At 41.2% G+C, this 25,797-nt stretch overlaps 3 protein-coding genes across 13 annotated transcripts in view; 1 reads left to right on the top strand and 2 right to left on the bottom strand.

Moving 5' to 3' along the window:
* Positions 1–1,205: 1,205 nt before the first annotated feature.
* Positions 1,206–19,046, bottom strand: atg13 (ATG13 autophagy related 13 homolog (S. cerevisiae)). 5 transcript variants are annotated; one of them, XM_061799936.1, is made up of 18 exons: positions 18,860–19,046; positions 18,227–18,307; positions 18,030–18,110; positions 17,185–17,304; positions 16,445–16,491; positions 13,041–13,181; positions 12,926–12,966; positions 12,690–12,786; positions 12,474–12,581; positions 12,085–12,178; positions 10,802–10,900; positions 10,542–10,625; positions 10,327–10,436; positions 10,090–10,213; positions 2,434–2,508; positions 2,254–2,361; positions 2,051–2,182; positions 1,206–1,976 (listed from the first exon to the last, which is right to left on the bottom strand). In XM_061799936.1, the coding sequence occupies exons 2-18, from the start codon at positions 18,293–18,295 to the stop codon at positions 1,899–1,901; spliced, it is 1,608 nt and encodes a 535-aa protein (XP_061655920.1). In that variant the 5' UTR covers positions 18,296–18,307; positions 18,860–19,046; the 3' UTR covers positions 1,206–1,898. The 5 variants fall into 5 exon arrangements, with proteins under 5 accessions (XP_061655920.1, XP_061655929.1, XP_061655937.1 ...); XM_061799945.1 differs by lacking the exon at positions 2,434–2,508; XM_061799953.1 differs by lacking the exon at positions 10,802–10,900.
* Positions 19,047–19,186: 140 nt separating this feature from the next.
* Positions 19,187–21,842, top strand: harbi1 (harbinger transposase derived 1). 5 transcript variants are annotated; one of them, XM_061800020.1, is made up of 6 exons: positions 19,187–19,245; positions 19,591–19,756; positions 19,843–20,045; positions 20,124–20,419; positions 20,507–20,682; positions 20,794–21,842. In XM_061800020.1, the coding sequence occupies exons 2-6, from the start codon at positions 19,592–19,594 to the stop codon at positions 20,992–20,994; spliced, it is 1,041 nt and encodes a 346-aa protein (XP_061656004.1). In that variant the 5' UTR covers positions 19,187–19,245; position 19,591; the 3' UTR covers positions 20,995–21,842. The 5 variants fall into 5 exon arrangements, with proteins under 5 accessions (XP_061656004.1, XP_061656012.1, XP_061656021.1 ...); XM_061800028.1 differs by having other exon boundaries at positions 19,201–19,241; XM_061800037.1 differs by having other exon boundaries at positions 19,234–19,258.
* Positions 21,089–25,797, bottom strand: part of creb3l1 (cAMP responsive element binding protein 3-like 1) — a 43,165-nt gene continuing 38,456 nt past the window's right edge. For 2 of the 3 annotated variants that reach the window (XM_061799981.1, XM_061799988.1), the window contains 4 exons: positions 24,421–24,523; positions 24,192–24,339; positions 22,896–23,058; positions 21,089–22,809 (listed from right to left, as the gene is read on the bottom strand). In XM_061799981.1, coding sequence (XP_061655965.1) covers positions 22,773–22,809; positions 22,896–23,058; positions 24,192–24,339; positions 24,421–24,523 — 451 coding nt within the window. In that variant the 3' untranslated portion in view covers positions 21,089–22,772. The remainder of the gene's footprint in view (positions 22,810–22,895; positions 23,059–24,191; positions 24,340–24,420; positions 24,524–25,797) is intronic. The other variant, XM_061799998.1, reaches the window with a different exon arrangement.

The following is a 25,797-nucleotide window of genomic DNA, read 5'->3' as shown; positions in this document are numbered from 1 at the left end:
AGACTGCTCACCTGATGATTATGACGCCCTTGTGGGCGCCGATATAGTCATGTCGCTCCCGGGTTGCCATTGACTGGATATGATGAGAAGACATATTAAGTTCTTGTACCACCAGGTCACAGCGTGCATCTCTGAAGTTTAATTAAAAAAATAAAAAAAGGAGAGTAAAAGAAGGCGTTTGATATGTCAACTGGAAGTAATCCGCCACATCAAAAACTAGTGTGGGACATTAAATGGCCCTTTGTTCTGTTGGGGAATTATGTCAACCCACCACCAACAGTACTTTTATTCCAATATGATATGTAATTTCTGTTACCAACATATACAATATAGCAAATTTTCACTGCTCAGCCCAGAATCATGTCCCTGCGGTGGTGCCACATATTTGATCTTTCTGGATTAACTTTCAGGCCAAGGATGGAATGTGACATTGCAACGCCACTTGCTAGCTAAATTACCAGTTAGTTTCATTGCAACATGTCTCCACTACCTTTAAGACCTTTCACTCGGAACTTATTCCTTCTTGGAATTGCTAATCTGCATTGCTATGTAAGCGTGCTAGCTTCGGCAGCTGGCTGGCTAGCATCTCTAGACTGCTAAACGGCCGGTGGGGGGGGAAAAAAATGCCCAGTGGACTTTTCACCAGCTATTAACCAGCTACTTGATTCATCCAACTTCGAGAAGAGCACTCTACAATGTCGCTCTTTCCCTAGTCAGCCCTTTGTACCTGCCCAGTCCCAAGACACCCAGTAAGTCTTAATACTTACTGTACTTTTAAAAATCTCGTCAGCACACACAACAGAAAAATTCTTTGTAAAACCTAATAAAATATTTCATTTTGAGAATGTATAGCAGGAAATCTGTGGTGTATTACTCATAGGTAGGGTTTTCCTGATTTATGGGGGTGTGCATTACATGAAATTATAGTAAGTAGTTTTTTGTTTATTAATCCCCCCCCCCGGGATGTCAAAGCACCACTTTAGGTAGCAATGAGAAGGGAAAAATTAAAAATCTCAACCTGTAGTTGGTCCCTGCCAACCAAGTTCAAGTCTAACAGCTTGTAGAGTAACTGCGTGCTACCATACTCTATTATGGTGCAACCCTTTACAGCACTGCAGGTATGTGATGGAATTTCACAAACTACCTACAATAAAATTCCATTTGAGAATTGTTTCTTTATTTTTAAATATATATGAACTGACTCATCATTTTGACATGCTTTTTATTGGGACATCAAAGCAAAGGAAAATGTACATTTAAAGCTTTCAACCAAATCGTATGACATGATCCTTGCTGGGAAACTTTGATTCCTTAAATGTGCCATTCCCAAAATGTGCTAAAATTTAAATTGATACAGCAGCCTCACTTTCATTAGTGTACTTTGCCATTGAGCACACCAGAATTACAATAAAAACAGATCGCCTCAAACTACCTTTTAGGAGTGACAGCTCCTGGGCTGCTGAAATAATTGTGAAAATTTATCTGTACAACACTTACGGAAAGCATATTGAGATGCACTTGATTTAAATCCACAGACCAGCTGGGAACTTGGCGCGAGAGAAATTGTGTGTTGCGTATCACTGAAATCTTTGACAGCTCGTTACTGTGAGGCTAAACGCAATTGAATTGCTAAGACTAGTGTTTTCTAAAGTTAATTCTAGCTGGTCGTGTCCCTGACTTTTATCACCTTGTGGATATTAAAGTTTATGTGCATGTATGCTTCAAGTGACTATGAATATTTTAAGCAGGACACGTGTGCGTGCCAGTGGCAAAGTTGTATTTACGCTGAATGTTCTGTACAAGGTGGGACAGCTGTGGCTTGGAGAGGAAAAATGTCAAAGAAATTTCGATACAGTTGGGTCTTGCAGGACAGCTGATGTCTTGCTCGCTATTGTCCTCTATTGGAGCATATCCACGAAGGCGTCAAACTCGTCAATGTTTCTCTCGTAGATGGCCAATTTCTCTGGTAGTGAGTCCTGCGCACACACACACACCTTGTTAGTGGCAACTTGCACTGCTGAACTTTTTCTGAAGGTTAATGAAAACATACTACAAGATCGTCAGCCATCGACTGGGAACTGATGTGAAGCGAAAGGCTGGCCAGTTGTGGAGGATTCTGAAACTCCCTGTAGAATGTTCCTAAATCCATCGGCAACAAGTCATCTTTAGAGAAAGCCGGCCGCTAAAAATGTAACATGAAACATTGGGTCAGGAAAATGCAGCGCTTCAAGACAGTTGCGCTGATGAACGTACAAAGTCAATCATGACAAAGTCATCGTGGTGCCCCGAGCCCTCCGAGCCCTGGGAATGGAGGCTGGCCTGCAGAGGGGACATGCAGGGAGGGGAGTCTGGAGGATGAACCTACACAAACACACACAATGTGATTGAGTAGTCTGTACCAATACTAACTGAATCCAGGGCATCCACGTTTACCATAGGATCATTGTCCTCTGAGTCTAGGCCTCTGGGAGCAAATGCAGCAAATGGTAGGTCCATTGTGGCTGATAGCTGCAAACAGACCAGCATATCAATACTGAGACAAAAAAACTGCAATGACACTGGAGGTTGGAAAGATGATAGTGAGGCTATTTGGACAAACGCAATGACTTCCAAGGTTGGTTTTTCACCAAAATATTCAACAATTAGTGCTGTCAAGTGATTTAAAAAAAAAAAAAAATCTCTTTTAATCTAACCTAAAAATTGCTGAGAAAATCCCTCATTTATATATATATATATATATACACATACATACATATATACATATGTATATACATACACACACACAGTGGCTGAAATAAGTATTTAAACATGTCACCCTTTTTCTCACTAAATATATTTCCAGAAGTGCTGTTGACATAAAATTTTCACCAGCTGTTGGGAACAACCGAAATAATCCATACATACAAATAAGATCACAACTTAAATTGTGTAATAATGTGAAATGACACGGGGGGGAAAATATTGAACACATGAAGGGAGGTACAAAAAGGCACGGAAAGCCAACATCTAAAAGCTATCAATCAAACAGCAATCCAGCCCCTTGTCAGTGCAAATTAATATCAGATGGTTCAGTTCCAATTGATGGCCGACAAAAAGGTCTCACTGCCAAGGTGTGAGTCAAGACACATCTCATGATTGCTAAGAGCAAAGAGAGCTGTCTCAAGACCATCGCAAATTGTTGCGAAACATAACGATAGTATTGGTTACAGGTGCATATTTAAGCTTCTGAATGTTCCAGTGAGCATGGTTGGAGCCATAATACGTAAGGAAGGATGAATGGGAAAATGTACCCAGAAATTCTTGACAAAAATCTGCCGCCATCTACGAGGATGATGAAAATGAAACAGGGGTGGACATTTCAGCAGGATAATGATCCAAAACATACTGCCAAGAAAACTTTCAATTGGTTTGAAAAAAAATAAATAAAGCTGCTTGAATGACCCAGCCAATCACCTCACTTGAATCCAATTCAAATCTATGGAAAGAACTGATACTCATGGTCCATAAAAGAAGCCCACGGAACCTTCAAGATCTGAAGACTGCTTGTGTGGAGGAATGGGCCAAAATTACACCAAAGCAATGCATGTGACTAGTTTTTCCATACAGGAGGCGTCTTGAAGCTGTCATTGCAAACAAAGGCTTTTGTACAAAGTATTAAAAAAAAGAAAAAATACCAGTTGGTGTGTTCAATACGTTTTGCTTCTGTCATTTCACATTATTACACACAACTTAATTGTTGAGCTTATTTGACTTTCTTTGTATGTATGGAATACTTCCAACATCTGGTGAAAAGTTTGTTAATAGCACCTTTGGGAATATATTTAGTGAGAGAAATGGTGACGTGTTAAAGACTATTTCAGCCGCTGTGTCTGTATGTGTATATGTGTGCGCATATATATATCCATCCATCCATCCATTTTCTGAGCCGCTTCTCCTCACAGGAGGCGGGGTACACCCTGAACTGGTTGTCAGCCAATCGCAGGGCACAAACAAACAAACAACCATTCGCACTCACAGTCACACCTACGGGCAATTTAGACTCTCCAATTAATGCATTTTTTCGGGATGTGGGAGGAAGCAGGAGTGCCCGGAGAAAACCCACGCAGGCACGGCGAGAACATGCAAACTCCACACAGGCGGGGCCAGGGATTGGACCCGGGTCCTCAGAAATGTGAGGCAGACGCTCTAACCAGTCGCCCAGTATATATATATATATATATATATATATATATATACATATGTCTATATATACATATGTATATGTATATATATATGTATATATACACATATGTATATATATATATATATATATATATATACATATATACACATATGTATATATATATATATATATATATATATATATATATATATATATATAAATATATATACATATATGTATATATATATATCTATATATATGTGTATATATATATGTACATGTACATATATGTATATATATATAAACACATATATATACGTGTGTATACATATGTGTATATATATATATATATATATATATATATGTGTGTATATGTATGTATGTGTGTATATATGTATGTATGTATGTATGTATATGTGTGTGTCCCCTCCTTCAGCTGTCGCCTTATCGTGGTGGAGGGGTTTGTGTGTCCCAATGATCCAAGGAGCTAAGTTTTCTGGGGCTTTATGCCCCTGGTAGGGTCACCCATGGCAAACAGGTCCTAGCTGAGGGACCAGACAAAGCACAGCTCCAAAAACCCCAATGATGACAAACAATTCAGGAAGACGTTTTCCCTTGCCCGGACACGGGTCACCGGGGCCCCCCTCTGAAGGTGGGGCTCGAGGGCGAGCGCCTGGTGGCCGGGCCTGCACCCATGGGGCCCAGCCGGGCACAGCCCGAGGGCGTAACGTGGGTCCTCCTACCCATGGTCTCACCACCTGTGGGAGGGGCCATAGGGGTCGGGTGCAGTGTGAGCTGGGCGGTGGCCGAAGGCAGGGACCTTGGCGATCCGATCCCCAGCTACAGAAGCTGGCTCTAGGTACGTGGAATTACACCTCTCTGGCAGGGAAGGAGCCCGAGCTGGTGTGTGAGGTCGAGAAGTTCCGATGAGATATAGTCGGGCTTGCCTCCACACACAGCTTGGGCTCTGGTACCAGTCCTCTCGAGAGGGGTTGGACTCTCTTCCACTCTGGAGTTGCCCACGGTGAGAGGCGCAGAGCAGGTGTGGCTATACCTATTGCCCCCCGACTCTGCGCCTGTACGTTGGGGTTCACCCCGGTGGACGAGAGGGTAGCCTCCCTCTGCCTTCGGGTGGGGGGACGGGTCCTGACTGTTGTTTGTGCCTATGCACCAAACAGCAGTTCAGAGTACCCACCCTTTTTGGAGTCCTTAGAGGGGGTGCTGGAGAGCGCTCCCGCTGGAGACTCCATCGTTCTGCTGGGGGAATTCAATGCTCACGTGGGCAATGACAGTGAGACCTGGAAGGGCGTGATTGGGAGGAACGGCCCCCCTGATCAGAACCCGAGCGTTGTCCTGTCATTGGACTTCTGTGCTCATCACGGATTGTCCATAACGAACACAATGTTCAAGCATAAGGGTGTCAACACGTGCACGTGGCACCAGGACACTCTAGTTCGCAGTTCGATCATCGACTTTGTGGTCGTGTCATCGGACTTGCGGCCGCATGTCTTGGACACTTGGGTGAAGAGAGGGGCGGAGCTGTCAACTGATCACCACCTGGTGGTGAGTTGGCTCCGATGGTGGGGGAAGATGCCGGTCCGAACTGGCAGGCCCAAATGTATTGTGAGGGTCTGCTGGGAACGTCTGGCAGAATCCCCTGTCAGAAGGAGTTTCAACTCCCACCTCCGGCAGAACTTCCCCCACATCTTCGGGGGTGGCGGGGGACATTGAGTCCGAGTGGACCATGTTCCGCGCCTCTATTGCCGAGGCGGCCGACCGGAGCTGTAGCCGCAAGGTAGTCGGTGCCTGTCGTGGCGGCAATCCCCGAACCCGTTGGTGGACACCAACAGTGGGGGATGTCGTCAAGCTGAAGAAGGAGTCCTATCGGGCCATTTTGGCCTGTGGGACTCCTGAGGCAGCTGACGGGTACCGGCTGGCCAAGCGGAATGCAGCTTTGGTGGTAGCTGAAGCAAAAACTCGGGCATAGGAGGAGTTCGGTGAGGCCATGGAAAAAGACTTTCGGACGGCTTTGAGGAAATTCTGGTCCACCATCCGGCGCCTCAGGAGGGGGAAGCAGTGCGCCATCAACACTGTTTATAGTGGGGATGGGGCACTGCTGACCTCGACTCGGGACGCTGTGAGTCGGTGGGGAGAATACTTCGAAGACCTCCTCAACTCCACCGACACGCCTTGGAAGCAGAGTCTGGGTTCTCTGAGGTGGGCTCTCCTATCTCTGCCCCTTGGTGGCAAGGCCCCGGGGATGGATGAGATTCGCCCGGAGTTCCTAAAGGCTCTGGATGTTGTGGGGCTGTCCTGGTTGATACGCCTCTGCAACATCGCATGGACAATGGGGACAGTGCCTCTGGCAGACTGGGGTGGTGGTCCCCGGAGGGTGTGTCCCAACTACAGTGGAATCACACTCCTCAGCCTTCATGGTAAGGTCTATTCAGGGGTGGTGGAGAGGAGGGTCGGTCAGGAAGTCTAATCTCAGATTCAGGAGGAGCAGTGGGTTTTCATCCTGGCCTTGGACCAGCTCTACACCCTCTGCAGGGTCCTCGAGGGTGCATGGGAGTTCGCCCAACCAGTCTACATGTGTTTTGTGGACTTGGAGAAGGCATTCAACCGTGTCCCTCGGGGAGTCCTGTGGGGTGTGCTTCGGGAGCATGGGGTACCGAACCCCCTGATACGGGCTGTTCGGTCCCTGTATGACCGGCATCACAGCTTGGTCTGCATTGCCGGCAGTAAGTCTGACTCGTTTTCGGTGAGGGTTGGACCCCGCCAAGGCTGCCCTTTGTCACCGATTCTGTTCATAACTTTTATCGACAGAATTTCTAGGCGCAGCCGAGGCGTAGAGGGGTCCGGTTTGGTGGCCTTAGTATTGCATCTCTGCTTTTTGCAGATGATGTGGTTCTGCTGGCTTCATCAAGCCATCACTCCAACTCTCACTGGAGCAGTTCGCAGCCGAGGGTGAAGCGGCTGAGATGAGAATCAGCACCTCCAAATCTGAGACCATGGTTCTACGTCGGAAAAAGGTGGCGTGCCCTCTTCCAGGTCGGGGATGAGATCCTGCCCCAAGTGGAGGAGTTCATGTATCTTGGGGTCTTGTTCACAAGTGAGGGAAGAATGGAACGGGATCGACAGGCGGATCGGTGCAGCGTCTGCAGTGATGCAGACTTTGTATCGGTCCGTTGTGGTAAAGAAGGAGCTAAGCCGAAAGGCGAAGCTCTCGATTTACCGGTCGACCTATGTTCCTACCCTCACCTATGGCCACGAGCTGTGGGTCGTGACCGAATGAACAAGATCCCGGATACAAGCGGCCGAAATGAGTTTCCTCCGCAGAGTGTCCGGGCTCTCACTTTGAGATAGGGTGAGAAGCTCGGTCATCCGGGAGGATCTCAGAGTCTCCCTGGTGAGGTGTTCCGGGCATGTCCCACAGGGAGGAGACCCCGGGGACGACCCAGAGAGTCTACGTCTCTCGGATTGCCTGGGAATACCTCGAGATCCCCTTGGAAGAGCTGGAGAAAGAGTCTAGGGAGAGGGAAGTCTGGGCGCCCCTGCTAAAGCTACTGCCCCCGCGACCCGACCTCGGATAAGCGGTAGTAAATGGATGGGTATGTGTGTGTGTGTGTGTGTTTGTGTGTGTGTATATATATATATTTACATATATATACACACATATATACACACACACAAGATTATATTGTGCAAAGGAGGCTTTCACGATGTGTATCAGTTTGACATGTTGCCTCCCGCTCCGAACCTCAGCCTTCACCACGCGGAACTTCAGTCAAGTCAATAGGGTGAGTGAAACAATAAAATACATCTATGCTAACATTGAAACAGCTAACTAGTTGAACGGTGGGTTGCACTCTTGCACTGATAGTTTTTAGCATTTATGCACTTTGCACTGACAGTTCTTCGTAGACTTTACACCGATTTTATTGGGCTGATCGTACCAGTCGATATTTAGCATTTTATGCTGATCGGCTTTTATGTCATAATTCGCTGATAAGACATTTACTCCGCGTCGCCGCGTGCACAGCATATTTGAATCCAAAAGTTGGTTTATTTTTAGCCTTGTCGTGTGTCTTTTGGCGTAGTCCTGTAAATATCCGACGGCCAATAAAGTTATTTAAAAAAAAAAACATGTCGGCGGTGTGGAACAGACAACACGTAATTCCCGGATCAGACTACAAGACAAATTTGCTCTTTCACGATTGCGATGTCAGACTACTGCAATAAAATCTTGTATCCCGATACCACCACATCCCAGTTTTTACGATCATTGGGCTTTATCTTGTCAACTCAAATGTGACCGGATACACCCGTTAGCGTGGCGAGTACAACAAGAGTGGAGCGCGCAGATGGTATTATAAGGACAAAATGGGGAAAAACGTGTGTTGGTGCTCAGGACAGGAGAGGACGTTCGTTTAAGGCTTGCTTTTAATACGATATGGCTCACAAGCAGTCAATAAAATGTTATGTAGCCTAGCAAGCTAGTGGTACCACGAACGGTTGGACGTAAACATGCCGCCGTTCTGTCGAATCATGCTCTAAAGTTTCGCCGTGGGTGAAGTAATTTAATTACAGTAAGTTAGCACCCATTATTTCTGTCATGTAGTGTTGGTTTGACCTGACTGATTAGAATACACGATCTGACTGGAGCAGTGATTTCCAGCCTTTATGGAGCCGAGGCACATATTTTACAATTGAAAAATCTCACGGCACACCAACAAACAAAAATGTCACAAAAAGTGGATACATTAATTACTGTTTGTACTTCCTGCCATCGAATAGAAGACCATTCATTTGTTCTGTCTGTCACTATGCCTCACTGGCATAAATAGAGGAACAAAGATACATTATTTATTGTTATGTTTTTATTATTACTATTTTATTTTATTTAATATTTTTGAGCAATTAAGTACACAAGTATATACAGTAAATGAACAGGTCATTTAAAAAGACACATTGCTCCATCTTGTGATCGGATTGGTGATCGGTTATCACCTTTTTAAACTCGCTGATCGGCCTCAAAAATCGTGTAAAGCCTAATAAAAACTAAATGTAAAACATGCATCTTTTGGGGTACGTGCTACTCTCGCTCAACCACATGCACGCATGTGCGCACACACACACTGCACATTCACATTTATGTATTTGTATTTTATTGACATGGTCTGATTTGAAAAAACAAACAAACAAACAAACAAACAAACAAAAAAAAAACACCATTTACTCAGTACTACAGTATTTTTTCTCTTACGCAAGTAATTTTTGGGAGGACTACTTTTTACTTCTACTTGAATCATATTCCTTTCAAGTAACAGTACTCTGACTTGAGTACATCCATCCATCCATTTTCTGAGCCGCTTATCCTCACAAGGGTCGTGGGAGTGCTGGAGCCTATCCCAGCTATCTTCGGGCAGGAGGCGGGGTACAACCTGCCAGCCAATAGCAGTACTTGAGTACAATATTTGATTATTCTACCCACCTCTATGTAATGAGCTATGCATCTTTGGAAACTGTGGACGACGGCTAATGCTGTGAGAGGTGCCAAAAAATATGTCAGGAAAAGCCTACTAGAACAGCTGCACTTTAGTTGGGGTTAATCAGAGGCACTTTAAATGGTGGAAGGTGTGTGCTGACTCCCATTTAACATGAGTATGAATGTGATTGTTTAATTCTGAACAAAACCACAGCTGTCGTTTTAGGAGTATGTGCACACTTTTGCAACTATATCTGTTTATTTGTATTTTCCCTCTCTGAAAGATTTCAGGGTATTTTGAAATGATTTATCTTGGTCTAATTTTTTTTTTTTTTCCCACACGAACTTGGCATTGAACAGGGGTGTGTAGACTTTTTGCATCCACTCTATCATATGTATACAGTAACCATGCATTTCAACATTATGTATTTTTACTTACCCGTGTATTGGGTTTATTGACAAAGGCTCCAACTTTCCTCGTGAACGCATTAAGAGACTCGACTGGGTCAGAGGGAGAAGCACTCCTCCTCTCTCCGCTTTGGGATAAAATGTCATCGTCGCCACTGGGGAGAGACGCAACACATGAAGTCAACACGGAACAACACGGCTGCCAAAATACCATCGAATCACATCATCTAATCATTTAATATGTGAAATGATGTGAAGATACAATTACCTGCTGCCAGGTGTGTTGGGCATGTGCTCCACTGTCAGATGGGCATCTGTGCCGTGACATGGCTGCGCTGGATGCAACACAACCCCGTCCTCTTTCCCAGCATGCAGTGCCTGAAGAGCAGAAACTTTGTTTGGTAAGCGTCAGCGCCCGATATGGAACTGGAGGCCCCTCACATTACCAGTGAGATAAAATATCATCTTGTATTTAACAGTCACCTGGTTTGGATTGGCAGCAGTATGGCAAAGGTCAGTAGTTCCTGCTAGAACAGGTGGGTGGAAGGATACTCTAGAAGTGTAGAGCTGCATATGCACAAAAAAAGGATAACAGATATATGCATAATCCTCATCAAATTCATTGTGGCTCCATTGGTAATGTTGTTAGTTAGTAATAGTAATAGGGGGCAAGATGTATGAAAGCAAAAGTGTAAGCAGACTTAAATCAAACAAAACAAAAAGATGTTCCAGTGTAGACTCACAGTGTGAGTGACAAGACCGGGAACCATCGGAAACTGTGGATTGTCCAGAGGAAGGGTCTGAGACGGTTTAGAAGGAGAAGGACTCAGTGTACAGATGCACTGAAAAGCAGTCCAATGGCAGGAAGGAAAGGCAGAGAAAAAGACGGAAGGAAATGAAAACCAAGCAAGGCAGGAAAGAAAGTGTACCGTAGAATCTGATCTTTTGAGACTGGTTTATAAACCGCATACACATTAAATATTACACATACTGTGTTGCCCCCTCTGATGTACATGCCTTCGACCGACAGTGGCAGTAGTGTGACCGAGTTGATTGATGACAAGTAGAAGACAGTCAGCAAACCAAATTCAAGAAGTTCTATTTTTTTCCTCCACAGAGCAGAGAATAGATGCCTGTGAGTATTGCTGGATGTTCTACTTGTACAGTGGGTACGGAAAGTATTCAGACCCCCTTGAATTTTTCACTCTTTGTTATATTGCAGCCAATTGCTAAAATCATTTAAGTTCTTTTTTTTTTTCCTCATTAATGTACACACAGCACCCCATATTGACAGAAAAAAACTGAAATATCACACAGCCAGTATTCAGACCCTTTCCGTACCCACTGTATGTGTTACTACCATGATTGTTAAAGTAACAGTTGTTTGATGGTTTAAAAAGATGGCAATAACAATGCTAAATTACATTATCCCGTCTATGGTGTTTCCAATTGTATGCCAGGATTAAGCAAGTGCATTTATGTTCGACTAACAATAATGGCCGTGACGTTGTGTTGAAACCACTTTGAATAAATATGTATGACAAACAGCTTGAAGCAGAATGTCTAATTTGGAAAACTGCTCGCTATCTACCCAACTAAATACTTCACATTCAGAAAGGGCAGAATACCCACAAATATGAGAGAAAACTAAAACTGCCAACCTTACATTTCCTTGCACCTGGAGTTTAAATGTAGGAAATAAGTAGAAACAGCACAAGGTAATACAGAAATCAAAATACTGTGAGCACCCCAAACAAAATAGACAGCAAACATTTTTGGCACGATGAGGGTGTTGCCCTTGAGCAGAACAGAGCTGAATATGGATCCCACTACTTCAATGTGTTGACAACATGGAGCAGGATCTCAGAAAAAAATTCCTCACCAGGAAACACGAGTTTAGTGAGTTAAAAGGAAGCTAGGATCAGGAAAATCTGCCAATAAGCTGGTTAAAGCTGGGGGGAAAAAGTTGCAATTTATAGTCTTTTATATTGTACTTCACAATAAGTTAAAAGGGGGGTCATCTTACCTGAGAGGGAGGGGAAGTAGAGAATAAAGTAGTGCAAACTTCCTGTGACTCCTGAACGCCTGAAAATGTTTCTCCATCATCATCATCTGGTGCTCTGGGGGGAAAAAAAATATTTTTTAAATTGGTCAGATAATTGTTGTTTAAGAACTTTGTGTGTGTTTTTCTTCAATTCCTGCAAGTATATCCGCTTTGTTTTCAACTAAACAGGTCCAGATTTTAAGAAGTACTAGCATTTGTGTATTGAGACAATATCATTATTTCAGTTTACTGTATATAGTTTTTCTGTATGTGGCATGAGATTTTTCAGGTGTAAAATATGTGGCTTGGCTGAATAAAGATTGGGAAACACTGTTCACATTCAAAGCTCTTTTTATTTGTGTATTGGCTACCTGTAGTTGCAGGGCTGACCCATATTTGCAGGTCGCTGGCTGCCACAGGGTTGGTCCACAAAGTGGTCCACAATTATCCCCATGATGGGCGCAGACCGCTCGAACTGTCTGCAAGACCAAGAAGCATTTGTTACAAAAAGGACAACACATTCACTGTACATTCTACGAAGACAGCTACAGTATGAAGTGACGCATGGCACAGAAAACATTACCTACCTGTTGGACATTAAAGCCAGGTTGGTGCGATAGGCACAAGAAAGTGTGACAGTGCCAACGGGGGTTCCCACAACACCAACACGCACTGTCTGGAAACCTTCAACAGGAGCAACAACTACATGATTGGTCAAGCAAGTTGATGTTTGTCAGAGAAAATATATACATTTTGTTTTGACTTATGAGGGAAATCAAATTGTTGCCACTGGTACCAACACACACGACCGAATAATAACTACCTTCTCCTAATCCTCTCATCTGAACTTCCCCAAAGTAGATCCTAGACAAAGGAGGCACAAACAATGAGCAGACATAACATTGGGTGAAAAGTGATGAGAAACTGATGTAACTCACCTGTATAAGATCACATATTCATGTCCCTGCTTTCTGGACAGTTTGTAGGCAGGCGTTACTCTAGTTACAGCCAGCAGAGATTTCAGAAGCACAGACAGACGGTCGTAGACAGTATACGACACTTTTATATCCTTATCACACCTACAGAAGAAAAACATTAAATCGTCATGTTACTGAACTTTAGGGGTGGATTTAAACTCCAGGTCCAAGTGCCCAATTATGATTCAATGCCTCTCTCTCTTTTTTTTAATTATCTATTTACATATCAAATGACACACAAGCCATATGACTGTGTGTGTACATTGTGAGGAACATAGGAAACAACAATTTGCAGATGCACAAATTACAAAAACACAAAAAAAAAAAAAAAAAAAAAAAAAAAATCCACAAGCAAACAGTGGACAGTGACAACACGGAAGTAAACAATAATGCATTAATAATACAAATACAGTCAGGTCCATAAATATTGGGACATCCACACAATTCTCATCTTTTTGGCTCTAACCACCACCACAATAGATTTAAAATAAAATCAACAAGATGTGGTTAAACTGCAGACTTTCAACGTTAATTTGAGGGTATCTACATCAAAATCAGGTGAACGGTGTAAGAATTACAGCAGTTTGTATATATGCCTCCCACTTTTTAAGGGACCAAAGGTAATGGGACAAATTAAAAATCTAAAATTTTCATGCTTTAATACTTTGTTGTAGGCTTTGCGCGATCAGGATTTCTGGGGCTGATCACCGATCAGCGAGTTTATAAAAAAAAAAAAAAAAAAAAAACGATAACCGATCACCAATCCGATCACAAGATGGAGCAATGTGTCTATTTAAATTACTTGTTCCTTTACTGTTTATACTTGTATACTGTATACTGAGTATCTTCAAAAATATTCTCCTGTCAGGTCATGTATTCTAATCAGTCAGGTCAAACCAACATTACAACATGACAGAAATAATGGGTGCTAACTTACTTTATTTAAATTACTTTATTGTAATGAAATTACTTCACACACACCGAAACTTTAGAGCATAATTCGACATAACGCCGGCATGTTTACATACAACCGATCGTCCTGCCACTAGTTTGCTAGGCTACATAACGTTTTGTTACCTGCTTGCGAGCCGTATCATTTTAAAAGTACATAAACATACCTCAAGCAATTCTTGAATGAACGTCTTCTCCTGAGCACCACGTTTCCCCCCCATTTTGTTCTTTTTTGACCAACACAATACACGCGCGATCGATTGTTGTCGTCGTGGCCGTGGTAACGAGTGTATCCGGTCGCGTTTGAGTTGACAAAAAAGGCCCAGTGCTCGTAAAAGATGGGATGTGGTGGTATCGGAATATCTGATTTTACTGCAGTCGTCTGACATAGTGCAATCATGAAAGACCAAATTTGTCTTGTAGTCTGATCAAGGCATTACGTGCTGTCTTGTCCCACACCGCCCACGTTTTTTTTTTTTTTTTTTAATTTATAAATAGTACGTAAGCATCAAATGTTGTTTATCATCAATTCTAAACTATACTCATAATGTATAATGTGCCTGTCGATGTAAAAGCAAAGCTTGTGACCAGAATGTATGCAAGGTAGATCCCTCGCTCGGTACGTTCATTAATGAATGGAGCCGGCAGCTTCCTTGCTAATATCCACGTTCCCTTTTATTCTTCCAGCATCCTCTCTCTTTAGCAACCTGCTTCTTCCTGAACTCTTAATCTAGCTTTTTATGGTTTAAGAAATGTCATCAAGTACAAGATATTGTATAAACAGCATCAAACGCCTCTACAGGCTCGCTGTTCAGGGCGTCAATATATACAATCGCTATTTGGGATGGACAGCTCGTTCCAGCTGCGTAGCCTACCCTTGCCGCGATGCAGGAGCCAATCATGTTGAAGCGGGCCGGGTCTTGCCGAGAAAGGACGTGGGATTTCCAAGAATGTCTGTGAAATGGGCCCCTCCCTTTCCGGGTGTCCGTTATTGTAATTTGGTTCGTCTTTTTGTTAAAGTGTTTCATGTTTTGTTTTTGTGTTTCTTGAAATGTTAAAGTGTTTCACAATTTGATATATTGTTTTGCACTTCCAGGCCAGCGTACTTGTCACATAGGTATGGCTGATTATAGCAGAGATTAGCCAATTTAGAAGCGCAAACTAGCAGGCAAATTAATGTCTATCGAGGAACATACTGAAATACATGAAAAACCAGAAATGAATCAGTACGTCACGTCTGCTACGTCACTTGAGAAAATGGGCCTATAAATTGAATAGTACATTAATCTAATAAATATTTAGAACATTAGATAACCTTTATTAGTCCCACAATGGGGAAATTTGCATAATTTGAGAATCGATAGTGGAGACAGGAAATACAAGAAGAGCATTCAACTGAAGACATTCGGCTGCAAATGCGTCTGCCATTACAAGGTAGATGCAATAAATACATTAAAATAAATATTGAAGCCATAATTTATTAATGATTACAATTATAGAGTAATGATTATGTTGTAAAATTGAACGGAATGCAGAATTATTACAATACTATTAGATAATACAGTATACTGCAATAACTGTCCCACAGTAATGTTCTTGACATCATTTTACAAATATGGAAATTCAGACAAATTGTGAAAGTGAATTTCTATAGGTTGGCAGCATATTACTCCAATTCTAAAGTCTTTACACTGGCTTCCTGTCAGCTTTAGAATAGATTTTAAAGTTCTGCTACTGGTCTATAAATCAATCACTCAATGGTTTTAGGTCCTGAATACATGAAAGAAATGCTAATGGGATATAAACCCAGTAGGGCTCTGCGATTGACAGACTCAGGTCAAATAATGGAGCACAGAGTCCAAAGCAAACATGGTGAAGCAGCATTTAGGTATGATGCTGCACAAAAATGGAATAAGTGGCCAACAGAAGTCACATCAGTGTCAATGTTTTTAAGTTCAGGTTAAAAAATCTTTTTTCTCATGCTTTTTAGAGCATTTCCACTTTTAATTATATTTATTGCACTGTACGCTGTTTTAATTGTACTTTTATGTAAAAAAAATAAATAAATCATCTGTTTTAAATGTTTATAAGCTGTTTTTTTTCGTTGTTTTTAAATGCTTTTAGTCATGTAAAGCACAATGAGTTACCTTGTGTATGAATGAATAATCAGCAGATTTTATATATGTTTACATTTTAATTCATGTAAAACGCTTTGTTTTGCATTTTTTTGTTTTAAAAGCATTTACAAATAAAGTTTAATTGATCGACTGATCATTTCTCCCGTTGTTTCGGGTTTTAGTTTTCCGGCCATGGCTTCCCCATTTCCGGTTTTCGGTTTCGTTCAAGAATTTTCATTTTTGCGCATCACTACCCTTTTTGTCTATCTTTGTATGAAAAATGAAACAACAGCTTACTTTTCATTCATCTCCAGGCACCAAGTTTCTAACTCCATTGAGTCCCCCTGGATGAAAGAGAAGCTTATGATTGTCCAGTAGCGCTGGTCAGCTCCTGAATCACATAGGTTAATGATTCCAATCTTTGCACTAAACCAAGAATCACAGCTCTGAGGTCTTCATTAACCTACCTACCGTAGACCTGCAGTATGTCTATTCTCTTATGGGTGGTTGCTACTAGAGTACGTGAGGCAGTTAGCGGACTCACGGAAACACACTGGACTGTGATGATTATGCTTACTGCCTTCACTCCAATCAATAATATATGAATCATTTACATCATTAGAATTGTGACATAAAAGACAAAATTGTGTGTAGGCTATTTTAGGGCTGTATATTTTCCATATAGCTACCATACAGCAATAGGGAGAGGGGAAGAGAGGTGAAGAGGAAAGTAGAGGCAGGATGAAGCAGGTAGAACTAAGCATCATAGATGATCTGTGACATAAAGCATCAGCTACGCGCAGTTCACATTTTGTTGCAATTCTGACTATATTTGTAAGTGTACTTTATTCTTATATAATAAACTAAGAGATTTAGCACATTATGGATTTTTTTTCTATTTGGTTATTGTTGTTTTTATTGTTGTTTTTTTCAGTGAGTGAGCCAAGCATGGGTCCATTAAATGTTGGATTTTTAAAAAGTGGCTCTATAACTTATTTTAACTTTAAATCAAGGCACTTAAGAGATGACGGTTTTACCTCCGAAGTCTTTAGAGAGATCTCCACACACATTGAGCGTCCAACACCTGGAAGTTGGCCAGCCAATGCTTTCTTGGCTTCATGGGTCACTTCTGGGATGTCTTTGATTGCTAAATTAAACTGCAAAATAAAACATTTTTAAAATAAATTACACCCACGCTTAAAAAAGAAGACAAGCAATCCAAGCAACCTTTCAGTTGCACTAAAAAAGGGGAATTAAAATAGATGTTTGTTGTGTTTACATTTTAAAACAGTTTTCAGGTATCTTAATAATAAGTTTCTGAGATTCAATATACACAAAGGATACCAATGCTAACACCACCTGCCCGTACAATGATGAGTTCCGTTTTTAATACCATGATGAGGGGGTAGGCGAGTGGCTACTTGTTCACGCCCCCGTAAAGACAAAGTAAAAAGATCATTTGTATTTCACACGTGGAGGCATTACAATACCAAGCCGGTGAATAACACTTTGTCAATTAGTGTAGCAGACCCATGTATGTAGCTCATGCAATGGAAACTTTGGCTAACAAATACAGCCCCCAGACTCCAGCCCTAGCTTGAAAATGTCAGAACTTTGTCCAGCCCAGTTGGCAAGTGATGGGTAGAGAAACACTGCGTGAGGGCAGCATAATGTAAATTTCCTGCACTGTTATGTAACAATCCGGCAAAATCGGCTCGTTTACAGACACATTGTGGGAAAATAGGTAGACCACCAAAGATTTACTTGGTTGTGTGTTTTCACACTTGATGGGCAAGCACTCCTGGAACCCAACTATGTGTACAGAAGCAATTCAATTTCATACAATATGTGCCTTTTAAAAAATAATAATAATAATAATTACCCAGTCAGAGCCAGTAGGGGATGAAGACGAGCGAGTGCATATCTTCTCACCAAGGCGAGCCTGGACTATCACCTGAACAGTCTACCAATGCATCAACAACATATTGAAACTGTTGTTGAACATAATGAAGAAAACTATAATTTATTTTTACAGGTAAGAGTAATGTCATTATAATATTTAATGCAGCAGTTTCTCACTTTCAAGGCAAAGAACTTAATGAACTTATCCAAGTCTTTTTTATCCTGGGGACTCAGATCACTGTCCATGTTTTCACGACCCTGCAATCAAGCATGGGCATATATTGAAGATTTAAAGAGCATGACACGAACTAACATCCATCGCCATATTAATAATACAGTACTGTATTAAACGAACATGTGAAACTGTGGCTTCAATAAAAACAAGACAGCAACAAATATACACACCTTTAAGCCAAATTCCTACCGAGCAGTTATTTAAAAAAAATCGATATTCATCTTCCAGTATATATATATATATATACTTATCAGATAGTCAGTACGATATATTAAAAAAAAACACAATTACAATAATGCAGTTGTAAATAATATCGCAAACTATTAAAGGAGTGTCAGGTTAAGCTAATTCGGCCTCTACGTCGCTATTAATATGCTCATTGATCTACTGTATAGAGATGATTTGACACTGCAATCCAATTACGATCAATTTGCAAAGTACACTATAACAGGTAGAACCTTGCAAAGTTCTCCACCAAAGGAACTGATTCATCATTAGCGCGAAGCTAATGCTAAGCTGCCATCAAGCTAGCTGAACGTCGCGCACTTTAACCCTATCACAAAAAGCAAACCTACATGAGCTTTTCCTTTAGCAACGCGGCTTTGGTGAGGTACAAATCAGCTCAATAAATAGGACCTTCGATGCAATTTAACAGAATCACGAATAAAACCAATTCTAATGTAAACAACGTCAACAGCGGCTGTGCTACTTTTCTGTTTATCTTCGCCATGTCGACGTGTTTAGATTTAGCAACACATTCCTAAAACCACTTTCGCGAGTAGTATAATACAGTATATGCAAATCAAAATAATACAAAGAAGAATGTAGCTAGATAGAAGTAAATCCTGAGTTTACCTTTAAAAGTGATATGTACAAAACATAGCCTTAAAAATAATTTTGTCGAATCGAAGAACAAGTGCAGTAAGTCACTTTTACTTTGAAGACGTAGTTGGCTGTGTAGGTAAATCGTTAACGTAAATAAGGAAAATTTAAGAATGCATTGCTTTATTATTTATGTGCATTGTTTTTCATTATTTCCGTTATTTTATGTGTGTATTGTATAGTGAGCTTGTTTCCATGTGACATGTTCATTTGAGATGGAGCTTCTTGGTGATTTAGCACGTTGGTTTCAGTTAATTCAGTTAATTTGATTCAACAGAAAATGTGTCCTTTAAGCAACGGGTTAACATTATAATTGATTCTTATAAACTATGACATTAAATAATGGCTGATGTTCGAATGAACCTTATGTATTAGCATATATTCTAATGTAAATGTATATTTGCTTTTATTATTACGAAAACAGCATGGCGATCTCAATAGCCATTCTGGACTGTGATCTAATGTTGCATGGCCGCGGTCACAAGACCCTGGACCGGTTCGACGTAGGCTTGGTGTCAGACGAATTCCTCCTTACGCAGTTTGGCTTCCCCAGAGAGTTCATTCTGTACTTGGTGGAGTTACTCAGAGAGGTGATCTTCTCTCACGCTGTCAAGGGTACGCTGTCGGATCTTTCTAAGATTGACTGTTTTCTGTTACCTGTACTCCTGTGCACCAGTCCCTCTGTAGACGCACACAGAGGTCCAGAGCCATCAGTCCTGAGGTCCAGGTACTGGCTGCTTTGGGCTTCTACACATCAGGTTCCTTCCAGACTTCAATGGGAGATACTATTGGAATCAGCCAAGCGTCAATGTCCAGATGTGTTTCCAATGTGACCAGAGCTTTGGTTGAGAAAGCTCCTCAGTTCATCACGTTGAATAGGTAGAAGATTAAATAATTCAACTTCTTTATCATGCTGCAGTGAAGTACTATAGATGAAGAATAGTGATTCCTGCACAGAGACGCTGCGATCCGAGAGCAGACCTTCCAGGAGTTCCAGAGGGTGGCGGGATTGACAGGCGTTGTGGGAGTGCTGGACTGCGTTCAGGTCGCTATCAAGGCTCCTAACAGTGAAGACTCGTCGTACGTGAACAAGAAAGGGTTTCACTCCATTGGCTGTCAGCTAGTTTGTGATGCCAGAGGCTTGTTACTTAGCGCAGAAACTCACTGGCCCGGTGGGCTCAGAAGCATAGACGTTCTGGAAAGATCTGCCCTTTACAAAAAACTTCAGGAAACTGAGGAGGGCTATTTTCTGGGTGAGAGCTGTTTGTATAGCCAGGTAACATCTAGAAGTTGAGTTTTTTGATGGTAAACAAAGAGGTTGAAGTTTTTCTGCTTTTTAGGTGACAGCCGTTATCCTCTAAGGAAGTGGTTGATGACCCCGGTGGATTGCCCTGAATCCCCTGCAGAGTTTGGATACAATCTTGCTCACGTGGCTACGCATGAGATTGTGGATAGAACGTTTCGAGCCATCCAGACCAGATTCAGATGTTTAGATGGCACTAAAGGATATTTGCAGGTATTTTGTTTCTATTTACATTGAGAAATCGAACATTATAGAACATATAGTATGCTTCTGACATGCACAGTTTATAAACTAAACCTCTGTTTTCATCACTGCTCTGCACAGTACTCACCAGAAAGGAGTTCATCCATCGTGTTGGCTTGTTGTGTTCTCCACAATGCCTCCCTGCAGTCAGGATTAGATGCCTGGACTCTGGAAAGGACAGACCCCCTGGAGCAGCTGGAAACTCTGGAGCAGAGACCCGAGGACCGTGACGGTCAGGCTGAGGAACTGCGCAAACAGCTCATCGGGAAACACTTCAGCTAATGTATGCCTGGACTCTCTACGGCTTTGTTCAAGAACAACTGGAACTCACACAGGATGGAGTTCTATATAAAGCAAGAAAGTCAAGAGACAGTGATGCTGATGCAGATTTTTAATATTTTGCTGGTTTCTACACTACTATAACATAGGCATATATGTAGGAACATGCAAGACACTGTACAACAACAACAATCCCCTGTGGACATTACTTGATTTTTCTCCTCACGCAGCTTTCCCAAACAATTTAGTTTCATTGTTGTCCAAGTTTGGGAAAAAGTGACCAAACCCTCCATCCATCCCTCTTCTTCCCCTATTACAGGCCTTTGCAACGTGTTTCCACAGGCAAGTATGTTGTTGCAGTCCACAAACTAGGCCTCTATTTACAACTGCACATCATTTATGTACACCAATGCATTGCCATTGCTGAGACAACCATGACAAAATGCCATTTTGCGGGGTAGATCAAACCACAGCAATGGTGAGATGGAGCTAGACAGATCATCTCTGTGGACACTCTAGGGCATTAGAATCTATGTACTGTACCAAATTTCTCACAAGAACAGAACAGTGGTGAAGAAAAGAATGTTTTACATGAAGTTCTTTTTGAAGATGCTAGTGGTGTTTCACATCTGGAAATTTAATGCGATAATATACACACTTTCTACAAACAGCGAATGTTTTACATGAAGTTCTTTTGGAAGATGCTAGTGGTGTTTCACATCTGGAAATTGAATGCGATAATATACACACTTTCTACAAACAGCAATAAATACGTACACGCAAGCATATTTTACTTTTATATTTTAAATCCAGTTTGTGGTAAATTAGAATAAATCAAAGTTTGATATTTTTGCCCTGATTTCACTGTTGCTTTCATTAGAAGGGGAAAAAGTAGTGATTTTTGTGTGATGGCAGTAAAACAAAACAGAATTCCAGTAAAAAGACAAACTTCCAGTTGGATGCCCACAGAACAGCACATGAACTAAACGCCACCATCTAAATCTTAAAATCTTTACACAGTCCCAACGTCTTCGCTTTTTTTGTTGCATAAAATAAATATGCTCTTTTTTGATGTTCGGGATATATTATGAAGCAACATTATTGTTATTTTTGTACTTTTTATCACATTATTTAGAAAAACAAGGAAATGCTGTATAAACTAGACTTTAAAGCCGTACACCGAATATTTTTTGTTGCATAATTTAAATATGCTCATTTTTGATGCTGCAACTATACACACACACAGTTTTAAATGCCATAAAAATACTTCAAAGTTATATTTCTCGCCCTCCTGTCAGAACTCTTGAATAGGAAAAAATTTTAGGTGAAAAATGAATACAGAGTTAGACCTTCCAAAGCTTTCACAGCCACAAATTAATTCGTCTGGTGAGGTGTCAAACTGTGTGATAAAGACATTCTTCAGTTGGCACTTCTTTTGGAGTCTTTTGTATGTTGCCAAGTGCGTCAGATACGAGTGGAGGGCACTTGAATGGCTTCCTGTGTAGGAGGACACAGGCATGTTCCCTTTGAAACATGTTAGTGGCAAAACTTTAAATATGCCAGTGGAGTGCACAGGGTGAAGTAGAAACCCACTGTGGAGGTCAATGTGTGCTTAAATAGAATAAGTGAAATCTATGATGTCATTAACAATGTGAGATCTTCATATTTATGTATGTATGTATATATATATATATATACACACACACACAGTATATATATAATATGTGCCTTGGGGGCCGCCGTTAAGTTTGGAGCTGGAGTCAGGAGGGCGGTCCAAGCTGTCAGAAGTCTTCTGAACCGTTGTTTGGTTTAGTTTCTCTGAGGGGGATAAAGTAAACGTCATTGTCAATGGCAGCCAACTCGTAGCATGAAGTACTTTGGAGGATGGAATGGTTTAATCGCACCTGTGGTCCAACTTGGGCCCGCTTGTGTGGTTCCTGTGGACATCAGCTGTGTGGCGGCTTGTCTGGATGTGGTTTCGAGACCGCAGCCTCTCCACTAGTAATGTTGCAGGGGTTTCCTCCAGTGGAGACCCTTCGTCGAAGAAGAGTAGGCTGCGGGAGCGGACTACAACACACACACAGCTTACTGTCATTTGCTTGTCTTGGATTGTATCAGCATGGTGAACAAGTGTTAAAAAAAATACTTTATTGTAAAATGTAGCCTTTAATGTCTGAAAAATGAAGGTGAATTACAGAGCTACTTTTTTGAGTTTTTATGTTTTTTTTTTAAGTTAAATGAAAAACAATTAACACTGGTTCAACATTGATCTGAATTAACAATGCGCAAGGTGACGCTGGCATCTTACTGCTTGGAATTGAAATCATCGCTTTTTACACCAAAGGACTTCCTAAAAAAATACTTGCTCTCCAAGTACCACTATATTGACCAAGATTAAAATACAGCAGTGTACTAGGCTGAGGTGTTCATTTATAAACTAACCAGAGGTTGTGTTCCTAAAAACTATATTATTAATTAATATTATTGTAAGCCGCTGTAACATTTTGCACTTATGAAGAGACTGGTCTCACATAATGATTCAATACAATGTAGGTATTGCACACAAAAGTTAAATAAAAATTGTACCTAAATAAATGTTTGAAAAGAAACGGTTCTAAAAGATTAAATGCAAATGTATTGAACTTAAAGTTAAATACAACTGAGCTGTACTTAAATGTAGTGTACTGGATTAAAAAAGAAAAAAAAAGTTTAAGCCACTGTAACGTGCACAGTTTGAACATTTAATTCAGTGATTCTGTCGTGTAGCATTAAAGGAAGCCCGTGTACCACTAGTGGCACTTGGACCACAGTTTGAGAGCCACTTTCTTGTTGAGGTTGCTCCTTCTTTTGGTGTGGGCTGACGTCACAAAATAAAATATGTTGACTTCTTGCATGATGGCGGTTGAAACACTTGACTTTTTGTGCATCTTTAGAGCCATACAGTATATTTCCTGCACTGTGTTTGTATTCCAAATTGTATAACCCCAGCGGTATTGAACTTTAGAAGGCCCACTGCATTTCTTTAAAAAACAACACTGCTCCAACTATGCAGACTGATTTATTCTTGTGCTTTCAATTATGCTTTGTCTTTAACATATATAGTATTGTTTGTACAAGCCTGCTTTTCTTAAGTCATTCCTAGTAGCACTTTTCTTTGTAGAGTTTTAAATGAAAGGTGCTATTATTGAGAGGCAACATACCCTGATTGATGGTGTAAAGGTCCTCTGACTGGGAAGAGGGAGGGGAAGGAGTATGTAAGGAGGAAGAGGAGGGATGAGTGACAAAGGAGAGGGGGGAGAGGCAAGGAGAGAAGGAGCCCAACACCAGGACAAAACACAAGGCCATCATCTGCACATAAAGAACAACACATTTGGCCATTTATGTACATTCAAAACTCCACGGAAGGAGAATACAAGCAGCCACACTTACCATGAGGCATGTCCCGGTTTGAGTTGAGGCCATTTTACAAGTGCGAGGGAAAACTTTCCCTGAAATATGCGACTGGAGTTTCTGGAGCTGCTGGAGAAGTGTTCTGTGGACACAAAATGATCAAATTGATACTTTATTTATCCCATGTACAAAGAGGAAAGAAGAGCAGCATTGAGGGCCGATTAAAAGAAATTGAAATCTAATCTATAAAAAAGAAAATTGAGATGTGGCATACAGGCAGTCAGGCACATGCACACATAAACATCAAAGGGGGCTTGAGCCCCTGCCCTTTTTCTTCCTGAAGAAAATGTGGCCTTTTTTCTGGGGTGTTTTTTTTTTTTTTTTTAAATAATTGATTTTTTTCTCTCTCTTATAGTTATTATGTACATATACATTCCTGCTTTGGCACAGCTTCCCTGTCAAATACATATAAATTTAAAAGCGAAATTTCAAATAGCTGGTCGGGAGACTCTCCCTACTCCTGGAACGCGCTGCGGAGCACAGTGGCGGAGAGTAGCGGCCGCTGTTTGGAGGATACAGGTTGGTTTGCTAATTGAGAGATGATGCAATACTATTTTTAAAATGTGTAAAGTGGAAAGTATAATCAGTATTATCACCAGTGATATATAATGATATGACGCAAACCCCTTTAGAGCTTTATAAGCAAACAAAAATATTTCCCAAAAATGTTTTGGGAGCCAGTGTAGAGATGCCCATACATGTGAAATATAATCTCGTGTACGTGCTCCAGTTAGAAGTTGAACAGCAGCGTTGTGGACCAATTGCAATCGAGAGGGAAGTCTGGGTAACACCAACAGAGAGCGTTACAATTTTTAAGTCAGGTAGAGAAAAAGGTACTGTATGTGTAACCCTCTCAAAATCCCTAAAAGAAAGGAAAGGCTTTACCTTTGATAAAATCCTAATCTGAATTGTTTTTATTTTGCAATAGAATAGAATTTTAAAAGCACTGCCAATTTTCACCTCTAGATTAGTTGCAGTGTGTTTGACATAAGGAGCCAGGGGAATTTGCATTTGGGGCCACTCTTAGCTGTTCGATAAAAGGTTTTCTGTTAGTCTTGGTGAGCATTGTTCATCCTCTGCACCTCTTCCAAACAGAGTGTATAGTAGGAAACACCTATTTCTATGCAATATTGGGAAGATTACTTTGGAAATTTACAAAAACCCCAATTTCAATGAAGTTGGGTTGTTGTGTATAACATAAATAAAAACAGAATATAATGATTAGCAAATCCTTTTCAACCTATATTCAATTGAATACACTAAAAAGACGATATTTGATTTTCAGATTGATAAATTTTGTTTACAATCACTCATTTTGAATTTGATGGCTGCAACACATTCCAGAAAAACTGGGAC

The sequence above is a fragment of the Phyllopteryx taeniolatus genome, chromosome 1 (genome assembly GCF_024500385.1).
Source record: "Phyllopteryx taeniolatus isolate TA_2022b chromosome 1, UOR_Ptae_1.2, whole genome shotgun sequence".
Taxonomy (NCBI): Eukaryota; Metazoa; Chordata; class Actinopteri; order Syngnathiformes; family Syngnathidae; genus Phyllopteryx; species Phyllopteryx taeniolatus.
This window is presented reverse-complemented; position numbering and strand designations above follow the sequence as displayed.

What these genes read in the sequence shown, in the direction of transcription:
- atg13 (XM_061799936.1), bottom strand. Translation starts at nt 18,295, where the DNA reads ATGGACAGTGATCTGAGTCCCCAGGATAAAAAAGACTTGGATAAGTTC. An exon ending in TTAAGTTCTTTGCCTTGAAA is followed by an intron (nt 18,111 to 18,226) that starts GTGAGAAACTGC and finishes ATGCATTGGTAG; the next exon opens with ACTGTTCAGGTGATAGTCCA. An exon ending in TCAATAAACCCAATACACGG is followed by an intron (nt 2,509 to 10,089) that starts GTAAGTAAAAAT and finishes GTCTGTTTGCAG; the next exon opens with CTATCAGCCACAATGGACCT.
- harbi1 (XM_061800011.1), top strand. Translation starts at nt 19,559, where the DNA reads ATGTATATTTGCTTTTATTATTACGAAAACAGCATGGCGATCTCAATA. An exon ending in CAGTTCATCACGTTGAATAG is followed by an intron (nt 20,046 to 20,123) that starts GTAGAAGATTAA and finishes ATTCCTGCACAG; the next exon opens with AGACGCTGCGATCCGAGAGC. An exon ending in GCACTAAAGGATATTTGCAG is followed by an intron (nt 20,683 to 20,793) that starts GTATTTTGTTTC and finishes TGCTCTGCACAG; the next exon opens with TACTCACCAGAAAGGAGTTC.